Below are 13,264 nucleotides of genomic sequence, written 5' to 3' on the forward strand. Positions count from 1 at the left end.
TGTATCCGTGTGCAGCCACATTTCTGAAAGGATACAATATTGGAGACATTATTCTCATCCAGAAGGTAGAAGAATCCAAGACTTTTGACACCTAATACTTTCAGATAATGTAGTTCAGTAGTAGCTTTTTAATGACAGGAAGTACAGCTTCATAATATTCTCTTTTTGGTGCTAGGAATTGAATACAGAATTTTGCACATGCTAGGTAAGCACTCTTTAAATGAGCTTCAATCCAGCCCTATACATACTTTTATGAAGATAAATATATACTGATTCACATTTTTCTTGGGAAATTTATACAGAATTCCTATTTTCAAGAAATCCAGGTACCTAGTTCTGCAGGATGCACACCAGAAAGATGGAAAATTTTTGAATGTTTATTAAGATCACCTGGAAATTTGCTAAAATTGGTGTTAGGGCTTGACTCAGAATTCCTGGTTCATTAAGTCTGGGTTCAGTTGAAAGTGTACATTTTACTGAGTCTTAAGGTGACAATGATCCTGAATGTTCAGGGATCAAACTAGGAGAACACTGCTGTTTGAAAGGTGGAGATGCTTGGTTCCAAAGCTCCAACTAAGAAAGGCTCCAAGGAGTAAAACGAGGGTTCTTACTCACTTGCCCTGTAGTTGGGAACACAGATGAAAGTAACAGTCTGAGTTCTACATCCTCCAGTGCTGAGTAGCTGATGTCCCCACCCACCAACACCTAGCCAGCTGGTTTTTGTTGTTTTGTTGTTGTTGTTGTTTTAACCTGGTACTCTTATTAATTGCTATGTCCTCCATGTGTCCTGTACCAAGATAGCAACATTTTTTCATTGTTCATTGTTTATACTGATGTTACAGCCCTCAAGGAATACACTATATCAGGAGATGGAGAGTTGGCTCAGCAGTTAAGAGCACTTACTGCTCTTCCATAGGACCTGAGTTGAGTTCCTAGCACCTAAGTAGGCAACACGCAGCTATCAGTAATTTCGGCTCCAGGGAGATAAACACCCTCTTATGACCTCCACAGGCACAGCCACATGTGGCATACACTCACATAGACACACACACACACACACACACACACACACACACACACACAAATATGTTACTCAAAGTACCGGACAAAATAATCACTTATGAAGGCCAAAGAGACTTATCCTGTGGGAGTCAGATCTATCTTTGTATTACTGCTTGTTGATAGTCCCAAGTTTCTTATCTTCCAGATAAGCTGTTCTGTTTTGGGCAGAAAATGCACAAATTGGCAAAGTGACTTCAGATGCTTCAGGGCTTACGCATTTAATTGCACTGGGATAATTTTATTAACCACCAATGTCACGTCTCATATCAGAACGGCTCTAGAAAACAGTATTGTGTTTGGTATGAGGCCTTGGGGGCCATCTGAATTATTTAGCCCCTGGGGAGCATATTGAGCTTCACGGAGCCTGAAACGATGTCTGGAAACGTTCGAATGACTGTTCCTCAGATATCTATCTGTTTAATGTTCCAGCCATTTTTGGACTGGAGAATCCCTCTATCTTGGGACTTAAGAACGTCCCACAGCACCACAGGCGCGAACTCTAGATCTATGAAAAACTACAATACCTGAAACGCTCTGCGCTAGGGGAGGCTACATGAGAAGGGTGGGACTTCTGGTGTCTTGGTGGGTGATTATGACGTAGTTCCGGCATATTCTACCTGGTTACAGTATCTTGGGTGCTGGGTGACCTGACAAAGATTTAGAGCAGCCGCGGTTTTCTCCTCACAAAGGTGGGTGTGAGGCCCAGCGACACCGCCCACGTGACCCACATGGCGACCGCCGTGTCCAGGTCCCCGCTGCACCCGCAGGGTCGGATGGCGGAGGCCGCTCTGAGGAGCCCGGCGCAGGTGAGTGCTGGATCCTCCAGGAAATGGCATATCCCGTGCAAAGGCTTTGAGGGGGAGCTAACCTGGGAATATTCTGGAGTTCTGGAAACCGCCTTCTGCCATAGGAAACAGAAAATGACAGTCAGTAGGAAACAATATGAGATGAAAATTGCTCCTGAACGCTGAGAGTTGTGACTTCATGTAGAAGCGGTGCAGTTTCTGCAAACGAAAGACAACTTTTGTTGGGGATTTTAAAGTTCCTCGAAGACTGTTAAAGGAGGAGCAGAGTGGAAAGGGTGAAGGCATGGAAACTATCAGGTGGCATATTTTTCAGTGGGCCTGGGCTTTAAGAAAGGACAACATTGCCGGGCGAGGTGGCCTAGGCTTTTAATCCCAGCACTCGGGAGGCAAAGGCAGGGGGGATCTCTGAGATGGTGGCCAACCTGGTCTACATAGCGAGTTCCAGGCCAGTGGGGCTACAGGGAGACCCTATCTCAACAAAACCAAACGAAACCAGAAAGGACAGCACTGAGCCAGGGAAGTAAGAATGCATTCCAGGGTCAGCTGATTTCACAGCCAGTCAAGATATAGGGAGACACGACTCACTTGAGTCCCATCATATTGCAGTCGCCTAGTCCCCGTTTCCTTGGTTTTCATGGTTGTAGAAGGACCTGGGAACCACAGAGTGAAGTAGAGAGTGGTCCAACTTCCTTGGCCTGGGTCCTCACCAACGTCTGTGGTGCTCTGGGACTCTCTTACTGTTTCGGTGCCCCAGAGAAACTCCATCCCAAGTCTTTGCCACAGGTTATTTGGAGGTGCCCTGTTTCTGGAAGCCGGTGTCAGCAACGGTGGAAGGGGGATAAAGTAGGGACAGCGTGGAGCAGTGACTGCTGGGAAGTTGGGTGTCTTTCCTGGAGGTCATAGGTTGTTTTGGGGGAGAAGAAAAATGATTTTACTAAGGCGGTAAATTCGCATCTCTGCAGAATGGAGAACAGGTTGTACAGTGAAAGAAGGAAGGAAAGTCAGGGCGGAGGCTTCTGCCATAGACCATCAAAGGATTAATGGACTAGAGTCATGGCTCAGAAGATGTGATTACATTCTGAATGTGAGTTTTTTAAATGAAAAATAAGTTTTCTAATGAGAAGAATTTGAAATAGCATTCAGGAATGAGTAAGTGGTTTTCATAGGAATACAAGTTTTGTCAACTGAGATGTTAATATAAAGAGCAGTATTCACTGGGGTCATCAAAAACGTTCACCTGGTCGTGTTAAGAGACTGAGATGTTTCAGAGAACAGTAAGTGGTGATGGAATTAAACATAAAGGCTGTAGCCGGGCATCGTGGTGCACACCTTTATTCCCAGCACTTGCGAGGCAGAGGCAGGCAGATTTCTGTGAGTTTGAGGCCAGTCCGGTCTCCATAGTGAACCCAGGCCAGCTGTGGCTACTGAGAGACCCTGTCTCAAAAAAGACTAAATAAATCAATAAATAAAGGCTCTAAAAGAAACAGTTTTTGAAATATGCTAAGTGGTTGAGAATGGAGAGATCCAAAATCTAGTACCTATTTTGTCAACTAAAGTGAGTGAGCTGTGTATACATTTAGGATAGGCAGTCTTCAAGTTATGGTACAACTGCAGATACAGACTCAGTGGGAGATCACTTGCCTAGCATGAGCTATTAAGTTACATTGGAATGGGTAGATGGAGTTAAGGACTGGGGCCTGTTGATTAAATAATTAGATAACAGTATTGGACTTTACAAATAGGTACAGGACATGAGTATCCACGAAGGCAGATATTCTGGCAAATGCATTCGGTTGGGAAATCGATGGAGGGGTATAGGTGTATTTCAAGCACCATAGTACTCTGGCTAGACTTGGTGCAGTTCTTTAATCAGGATTTTGTGATGTCTTTGAAGCCTGAGGCATTTCATTCAGTCTGTAAAATAAGGCCAGTTGTGAATATAATCATCTGTGATAGTCACTTGGCCAGAGCACATGAGTAGTGGATCTGGTGTTTGCTTCATAGATTGATAGAGGGAGGTTGACCAACAAGTACAGAAAAGAAATGGCAATCTGAGATGAGCATATCATCTATATAGTTTAAGCCTGGAGCAAAAATGGAGCCAGAGGCTCTCATAGGAACTGGATCTGCTTCCAGTAGTAGGAGCTTGAAGAAGATCCTGTTTCAGTTTGTCAAGCATACTCTGGATGTATTATGCTAAGGCACAATACAAGGCTTAGAATTCAGGCCCAATATTTTTGGTGTTTTGATGTCTGGTGGTATTGGAATGATATCAAATGCCCTAAATGCAAGCTCTCTTCCTGCTTTTCTGTTGACAGTATCTCCCAGTAGATAACCATCTTTATCAAGGGCACCAAGCGTAATTTCCATTTATTCCCCTCTTGCACCCACAACCCATGGTTGGTCAGTTCTTTTATTTTGGGTTTTGTTGTTGTTGTTTGTGTTTTTTCCTGCACCTTATCTCCATGTGGTCCTGTGCTATGTGTCTTGTTCATTTCTCCCAGATCCTGTGTGTTTATAAGTAGTGAACTGCTGTTTCTCCAGTGCCAGATATGTGTGTCTATATCCTTAACACTAGGGTGGGGTTCCTACCCTCACCCATGAAATAAAGATGATTAAAACAAGACCACATTTGGAAATCCAAGAGATGTCCTTGGTGTGGACCAGTGAGGAGTACGACCATAGCCAGGTGGCTTTGGTGTCTGAAAAATGTGAAATCTAAAAAAATCATGCACATTACAGAAGGGAATGACACTTATAGCTCTAGGCACCGTTATCAAGACTCAAAGGACCTCGAGTATTTCCTAGATTGCTTGAGGGAGGAGTGTAGCTCCTTCTATGCCAGGCCTCCAGCTTGGTTATTTAAATGTCCACTTGTCTGTTGTTGCTGTGATCTTTGAACCTTTGAGAATTCAGCAGCCCTGGAGCTGATTCCTCCCCCAACTTTTGAAGCTTGGGAAGAAAAAGTAGGACATGAGGCAAACAGGTCGAGGAATACATTTTGTGCAGAAGGTTTGTAGTTTACTCTGTCTCCATCATAACAGGGCAGTGTGACGTTTGGTGACGTGGCTGTACACTTCTCCTTGGAGGAGTGGTGTCTCCTTGAAGAGGCTCAACAATGCCTGTACCGTGATGTGATGCTGGAGAACTTGGCACTTATAACCTCCCTAGGTAAGGTCCTAATGGCTGTGTACCCTGAGCTAATTTGTGCCTTCCCTGTTACCGGGATATAAGTCTCATAGTACGGCCTGTTCTTAACTCCTGTTGCCCTGCAGCCTTACAGGAAAGGTTTCAGGGTCAGCAGTTGTATAGTCACCCTGATGTGTCCCACCCTGTTTGCCCTTTCCATGACTGAGTGATATTTTTCAGATTTCAAGCAGTGTGTTTCCTAGGTTTTACTTCTCTCTGACTGAATAGCCTTAGAAAATGCTCATGAAATAGAACATAGTGGTTTATGAGTGTAGCGAATATAGAAAATCCCTTAGTGACACCTCTGTACTCCTGTTTAGCATCAAAGTAGTCACCCTACAGAAAGGCCTTATGAGAGCAGTGACTGTGAGAAGTTCCTTAGAGTAATCATGAATTCCTGTCATTGGCACTGTCAGACACAAGCCCGGTCTCTTGTAGAGCGTACCTTTGAAACTGTGTACTTTTCTTCCTCTGAGATGTCATTTGCTGAGTTTTTTTCTGGATCAGTGCTACTTGTTTTTCTATAGGGCTTAGGACTTCAGTTATGTGCCATATGTGTGTCTTGGGACTGAAACATGTAGCTGTCAATGGTTCACAGAATGATCACAGCAGAAAGGTGGGCTGAGGGACCCTGGTTCTGGGTAAGAGAATGACTTGAGGACTAGGTTCGAATCGTAGTAGAGAACTGCTGTTGGTGCCATTGCCCACAGCGCATTTCTGCCTTTGCTCTCGCCATTCTTACTGCCTTCCTGGTTTATTGACTTTTTATCACTTCTACTCTTACATCCAGCCTAGATCTAATCCCTGTGTGCCCTGACTCCACATCTCCCCTGCTTTTTTATCCATGCTCCATTTGAAGTGCTCCCTAATAAATTATGTCACACTATATGCACACATACTGGAGGACTCCTTAAAAGAAAACTGCCCTACTGAGATCCTTTTTTCTTGCATTGGACACACCGTTCCACACACAACTCTTGTCACCAACAAAAGAGTTTCTGCTAAAACCTCTGCCTGTAACAGAGGATCGAGTTTTAAACCCTCTGTTCTCTTTATTGCTTATGTGTCCTTTCATGTTCTCCCCCCATTCTGTCTTTACAGACTACTGCTCCTAAGTAGGTCATTTAACCCGAGTCTAACTCTCTCAACCTGCCAGACATATACTTCTGTAGAGTTGGCCCCTCCCCACCAAAGTCAATGTGCACTAAACTATTGTTTCTTCCTTTTAGGTTGTTGACATGGCGTGGAGAATGAGGAGGCACAGTCTGAGCAGACTGTGTCTTTACAAGGAGCGTCCCAAGTTGGTACTTACAAAGACAGTCTGTCTTCCCAAAAGGCTCACACCTGTGTGATGTGTAGCTTGGTGCTGAGGGACATTTTACATATTGCACATCCCCAACAGGGAACATAACTTGGGCAGAAATTGTATAGATGTGGGGTGTGTGGTAAACAGTTGTTCTATCAGCAACTAAAGCAGCTCTTTGGAGAGAAATGCTTCAGCAGCAATGTGGACAGAGCCTTGTTTGTGAACAGCAGTGAATCCCATTTGACAGTGGAGCCCTCTTCCTGTAAGGAAGTTAGAAAGGACTTCCTAGCCAACTCAGAGTTTCTGTATCAAGGGTCCACATATATTGAGGAACAGTCAGAAAACAGAAGTAGTCGTCGAATCGTGGCCATCTACCTGTGTGGAAAAATTCATCAAAATTATGGCGAATTCACAAAAGCATTTGGCAACAAACATACCCTTATTCAGCAACAGAAAACCAATTCTAAACAACGAAGCTATGTATGTGATCAGTGTGGAAAATCTTTTAACAAAAGCTATAGTCTCATTGATCACTGGAGACTTCACACTGGTGAAAAGCCTTATAAGTGTGGGGAATGTGGGAAATCCTTTACACAGAGCTCTAGCCTCATTCAGCACCAGAGCGTTCACACTGGAGTTCGACCTCATGAATGTGAGAAATGTGGGAAATTATTTAGCAACAAGTCCAACCTCATTAAACATTGGAGAGTTCACACTGGAGAGTGGCCTTATGACTGCAGCAATTGTGGGAAAACGTTCAGTGAAAGCTCTGCCCTCCTTCATCACCAGAGTGTTCACACTGGAGAGAGGCCTTACGAGTGTAGTGAATGTGGGAAATCCTTCACCCAAAACTCTAGCCTCATTGAACACAAGAGTGTTCACACTGGCTTAAGGCCTTACGAATGCAGTGAATGTGGGAAATATTTTACTCAGAACTCTAGCCTCATTAAACAAGAGAATTCACACTGGGGAAAAACGTCACAAATGCACTGAATGTGGAAAATGCTTTAGCTATAGCTCTAGCCTCATTAAGCACCAGAAAATACACAGTTGATAAATGTTTTATGAAAGGCAAATGTGGAACAAATTTACCGAAATCTCCAACCTTTACACACTGAAAAATTTGCCTTAGAAAAATCCTTATGAGAGCAGAGAATGTGAGAAAGTTCACCTGAAGGCCGTATCTCAGCAGACACCAGAAAATGATCAAGGAAAATGTACGTTTGGTGTGCAGAGGTGTGCCGTGGCAGTTCTGGAAGGGTTATAGTTCCATCTGCGTGAATAAAACCTTGTAAATCAAACCATAAATTACATGTATGTGGGAACTGCATGGTCTTTTAACCTGCTTTTGTCACTTGACAGATAATGTCACTGCTAGTTCAGTAGCAGAAGCCATTTCATCTGCACCCTGAAGGAGGAACCCACAGATTCTTTTCGGTAAGTAAATTTCTTTGTTCTCTCATTCTTAGAAGAAATTCGTAAGTAGCTTGAGCATTCATTTCTTTTTATATCTTTTTTGATAGAGTATGGACTTGAACTCATTTGCCTTGGAATATGCTGCTAGTGACTTGAAAGGACATTTTTCAAGGATATACTTCATCTCAGATGACTCAATGAAATTTTCCAGCCTCAAAATCATCAACTGTGGCATCAGCCTTGATTTGCATTGCTCCGATCTGTACAATAACAAAATATTTTTAATTAAAACACCATTTCTCATGGGCCGTCCATTAACTGTTTGGGGTGCTTTAAAAACCATTAAATTCTTCCAACATAAAGTTTTGTTGGAATCCCAAACTCTTTCCCAGAAAGAAAGGTGTAATGACAGAATAAAACTCTCTTAATTTGGGTTTGGTTGCTTTGTTGCCTGAGGACTTCAAGTAAAAATTGCAGAGTATTGCCTTTTTTTTCAAGATAATGTAGGGTCGGAGTCAGTATGAGGACAATGGCAGTTTAGACAGCTGATTGCTTCTGAGAGCATCGTAAATGATTATCTTGATCAGGGGATACTGCTTTATGGTCAGTGCTGGCTGTGGAACCCTATTCCCTGAGTCTACAAAGGCTCCACATGCTGGTATATCCTGAATTTCATAAGGTTGTTCATATAGGTGTCACACTTTATAAGATTGTAGTAGGAATTATAACTGTTTAAAAAATGCCAAATTAATGGAGACTGGAGGAGTTCACCACAAAGTGGTTGGAAGAGCCTGTTATCTATGGGGCATCTGTCACTATGGATATGAAAGATGTGCTAAGATTCTGAGGACCTCTAGAATTTTGCATATTATGTAGCCAAGATCATTGTCAGAGTTCATCTATAGGTTTTATTAATTTCTGTAGCCTGTGAGTGTTCTTCTCAAGGCTGTTGAACTGTGTAGTACCAGGTTAGAGAGAAGCAGAAATCTTAGTTCACTGGTGGGATCTCTGTACAGCCAGCATTCATTCTTGCCGCGTCAAGTGGAGATAGTTTTCTTATATCTGTACAGCCACTGAGGGAAGGAGATGCCTCTCTTCCCCGGGGCCCAAGGGAAAAGGTGGTAAATTGTCAAACCTGATTTCCAACATCAGAAATCCATAGTTTTATTTTCATTTTTGTTTCCAAGGCTTTTAATAAAGCATCAGTGACATACAACAAGCAACACATTTAAACTATAATAAGTTGAGATACAAATAAACCTATAAAAAACTGTCCTCACAATCATGTCCATCACCTACAAGTGTACTTTGTGCCTTGCTACTTCTCTTTGTGCTCTTCGGAAAACTTTTGCTCTATTTCCAATTTGGTTAATTTTTACTTTACAGAATTTTCTGTGATTGAAATCATGAAATATTTTCCATCTTTTTCATCGTTCATCAGGATGCAATGGAAAATGTATTGTGAGATTAATTTTGCTTATATACATGGTTCTTTAACTCTGGGAAGTATGGTCTACCATTTTTCACAATCATGGACATTTTGAGTCTATTGTTTTAGCTTATTGAAAATAAAACCATTAGAGATTTTAAGTACAATTCTTAACATAGATGTGTTTGATTTTTCTTAGTACCCACAGTACATTGCCTGAATCATGGAATAATTGAATGTATAACATTTGATGGGTCTTTTATCTGATGTATTGCAATCATCACCTCCTATGCTGTCTCTTATCATCTTCCCAATCCTACTGACCCCCTTCTTCCATTCTTTCCTATTAGACTCTCCCCTTCTAATTTCATCCCCCCCTCCATTGTGTGCTGTGTGTGTGCACATGCATGCACACATGTGTGAGTGTGTGCTTGCATGTGTGGGTAGGTAGTCACAGCTGCTGCATGTTCATGGTTCCGACAGCCATAGCACATGCCTTTAATACCAGCACTTGGGAGGCAGGGGCAGGCAGATCTCTGTGAAATCAAGGTCAGCCTGATTTACATAATGAGTTCCATGCCAGCTGGGGCTGCAGGGAGACCCAGGCTCAAAATGACAAGAAGAAGAAGAAGAAGAAGAAGAAGAAGAAGAAGAAGAAGAAGAAGAAGAAGAAGAGGAAGAGGAAGAGGAAGAGGAAGAGGAAGAGGAAGAGGAAGAAGGAAGGAAGAGGAGGAGGAGGCTGACAATTGCATCATTCTATGTGTATAAAGTATTTAGGAGGCATTTTTAACTTCTTGTTCATTTAGGGAACAGTAATGGATCCCCCATGGGGCCCCAAAATCTCCTCAGCCATATTTTTTTTTAACCAGGTTTATACTGCAGGTGTGTATTCCCTCCGTGGAGCAGGATTCAGATCCAATGAGGAATTGGTTGGTTTCCCTGGAACAGTCACTATTGCGCTAATGGGCCTATCTTGCCAGGATAGTCAGTATTGGAGTACACAGGGTCTATGGGTTAGATCTTTGATGACCTTTCTCCCCCAACAGTTTGTATAGCATGTCCTAGCACTGTGAAGGCTAGTCTGCAGAGAAGAGTTTATCTCAGTTCCAACATGATTTCTCTATGTCCTGTATCCAAAGTCTGTATTGTCTTCAGCAATAGGGTCTTTCCATCTATTTCTGGTCAGCAACTAAGAACAGTGGCAATGGCTGATATTATTTCAGGAGCTTCTGGGGGGTTCCCTGGCCAACAACTCTTAGGGCGATATTCCACACCTGGCTCTAGGATTTTGGATGTGTAACTTTTTGTAAAGCTGATCTAACAGTTTTCTTAGGAGTCCTGTGACCTCTGAGAGTTTCAGTTCTTCCATATTCTTGCCAGTAGTGGGTATTGGTTTCTTTTAATAAACTAACTCATACAACATGTGTGACAGTATTTTTCTAGTTCTAATTACATCCTCATTTCTTTTTTAGCATTATTTTCATTTATTTACCGCTGTTTATCTTCTTTGGCAAAATGTCCATACAGTTCTATATGTTTAAAATACTTTTATTATTTTTATTTTATGTATATGAGTGTTCGACTGCATGTATGTAAGTGCATGTTTGTCATGCAATGCTCATATAGGTCAGAGGAGGGTGTCAAGTTCACCTGAAACTGGAGTTACAGAAAGTTGCTAGCTGCCATGGGGATGCTGGGAATGGAACCCTAGTCCTCTGCCAGAGTAGTCAATGCTCTTAACCACTGAGCCATCTCCCCAGCCCCAGTTCTATATGTTTAAAATTATATCCCTTTAACAAATACTGAAAGGAAAAAAAAAGTATTAGAAATTGATGCTCCCATGGTGTAACATACTTGTAAGGAACAACTGCTTTTGAATATTGGAAGTGTCATTTCTAATGTTCGTATATTAGCACTTTGCAACTCTAGATAATGTCTAGTACAATAAACTATGTACTCATTTACATTTACCACTTTCCCTGGGGTAAATGTTTCCGTTGTGGTGAATTTCAAACTACTGGCATGATAATATTGGACAGGGAACCAGGAATACTACCAGTTCTATGGTTGGGCATCCTTTTGCTCTAACAGAAATTGTAGAGGTAGATGAAGGTACCTCTTCTAGTGTTAGCAGACCTGATTAGCAGTGCTGGGCTAACAGATTCAGTCTCAGTTCCAAGTCTTGAGAACTAGAGATCTATCATTCCAGGCTGTAGGTGCTCAGGTTAGAGGATTATTGCTTTGTGTTTTGACTGCCACTCACCAGCTGGCACAAGCTAGTATTATCCTCAGCTCTTTGGATCAACTGAAGTAATAGCCATCAACCACCTACTGTTACACCTCCTGAACCTTGGATGTCAGTGCTGATGCTGACTATTGAAGATTACAGCTCTTAGACTTTGGCTGTCAGGACCCTCAAACGTCAGGTTTTAGCAGTTCTGTGGAACTCATCCCCCTTGTCCCTCATTTTAAGCTCTTCATATCCACTATACTTCATGATCGTCTCCTCAGTCCCCAATGCCTCTGCCTCTGGTCATTGTAACTCTTTAGTCACTCTCTTGTTGCTACCAGTGAAGTACCTAGCACACAAGCTGTGGACCTGAGTTCAGATCCTCAGCAGTGCACATCTGTAATCCCAGCACTGTGGAGCTGGAGGTAGATGGAGCCCTGGAGATCATTGGTTAACTAGTTCAACCAGGTAGATGAACTCCATGTTTAATGAGACAGTGTCACAGAGGTAAAATAAGCAATTGAGAAGAACGTCCAACATGACCTCTGACCTCCATAGGCATATGCACACAAGCACATGTACTCACAAAAATGTGCACATGTGCATGAACGTACATACAGCACACATACCCCCCAAAAGACTATGCATGAAAAACCTTTTATAGGAATAGAAATGGATAATGTCTCCATCTGGCTCAAAATGTAAGCTTGGTTATGTAGCTGGAAAACAAGTGTGGCATTGTAATTTGCACCAATGGCAGCACAGATCTAGTTTCAATGTAAGTATAAGTAGTTGGTTACTCCTATAGTATTCATGCCACTATTGCACAAGTAGTCGTCTCTTCTAGGCTAGCTGTTGTTGTACCTGGCAGGATCCACAGCTAGATAAGGTTCATGCTAAATTTTCTCTTACATGCAGCACTATGCAAGCTGGCAGTAAAGATGAGGCTTTGAAGTTGGTATCAGATTGATTTCTTGTCTGTTCTACAGTTCATGTTTGCAGTACTTCAGCAATAGGGTCTTACCGTGTAGTTCTGATGGGTAAACAAGAGCAGGTACCATGGCCAGCGTTGTTTGAGAGTCTATGGGATGCCTGGCGAACAGTTTCAAAACAGGGAGCCCATTCCCGGCATTTGATTTTTACTTTGAAAGCCTTATGGTGTCTAGTAGTGGCAATGTTCCCATGTTATATGGTAATTCCCTTTAATCTTTTAATTTTAAAAAATCTTTTATTTATTATTTTTTTATGTGCATGCTTGTATTGCCCACATGTAGTTAAGTGCACCCATGTTGTGCAATCCCCGCGGAGGACAAAAGAGGCTATCGGATCCCCTGGACTGGAGTTATGGGCAGTAGTTAGCTGCCATGTGGGTGCTGGGATTCAAACCTGGGTCTTCTGCAAGAACAGTCAGTGCTCTTAACTGCTGAGCCATCTCTCCAGCCCCAATCTCTCTTAATTTTTTTAAAAAAAAATTTAAAAATTATTATTTTTATCTTATATGTATGAGTATTTTACCTGAATGTATGTAAGTGCACCCAGGTCATGAAATGCCCAGGGAGGTTAGAAGAGGGCATCAGATCCCCTGGAACTGGAGTTACTGACAGTTGCTAGCTTCCATATGGGTGCTGGGAATAGAACCTAAGACCTCTGCAAGAGCAGTCAGTGCTCTTAACTATTTAGCCATCTCTCCATCCCCTTAATCTCTTTCGATAATGTATGTGTGTATACTTTAAGTAGATTGTATGATAGTAAGTTTCATATGGCTTTTTCTGCCCTCCCGTTCCCCACTGTATTTAATCTTTTCCTACTCTATTATTCCCCTTTAC

The 13,264-nt window shown here is 42.3% G+C and overlaps 1 protein-coding gene across 1 annotated transcript; it reads left to right on the plus strand.

The window, feature by feature from the left end:
• The first annotated feature begins 1,835 nt into the window (after positions 1-1,835).
• On the plus strand, positions 1,836-7,417 carry LOC115068372 (zinc finger protein 154-like). The gene is given in 5 exon segments (XM_029558494.1): positions 1,836-1,868; positions 4,913-5,039; positions 6,287-6,444; positions 6,523-7,316; positions 7,318-7,417. Coding segments are annotated over 5 exon segments (1,212 nt in total).
• Positions 7,418-13,264: the final 5,847 nt, after the last annotated feature.

The sequence above is a fragment of the Nannospalax galili genome, unplaced genomic scaffold (assembly GCF_000622305.1).
Source record: "Nannospalax galili isolate Female #2095 unplaced genomic scaffold, S.galili_v1.0 scaffold649, whole genome shotgun sequence".
Taxonomy (NCBI): Eukaryota; Metazoa; Chordata; class Mammalia; order Rodentia; family Spalacidae; genus Nannospalax; species Nannospalax galili.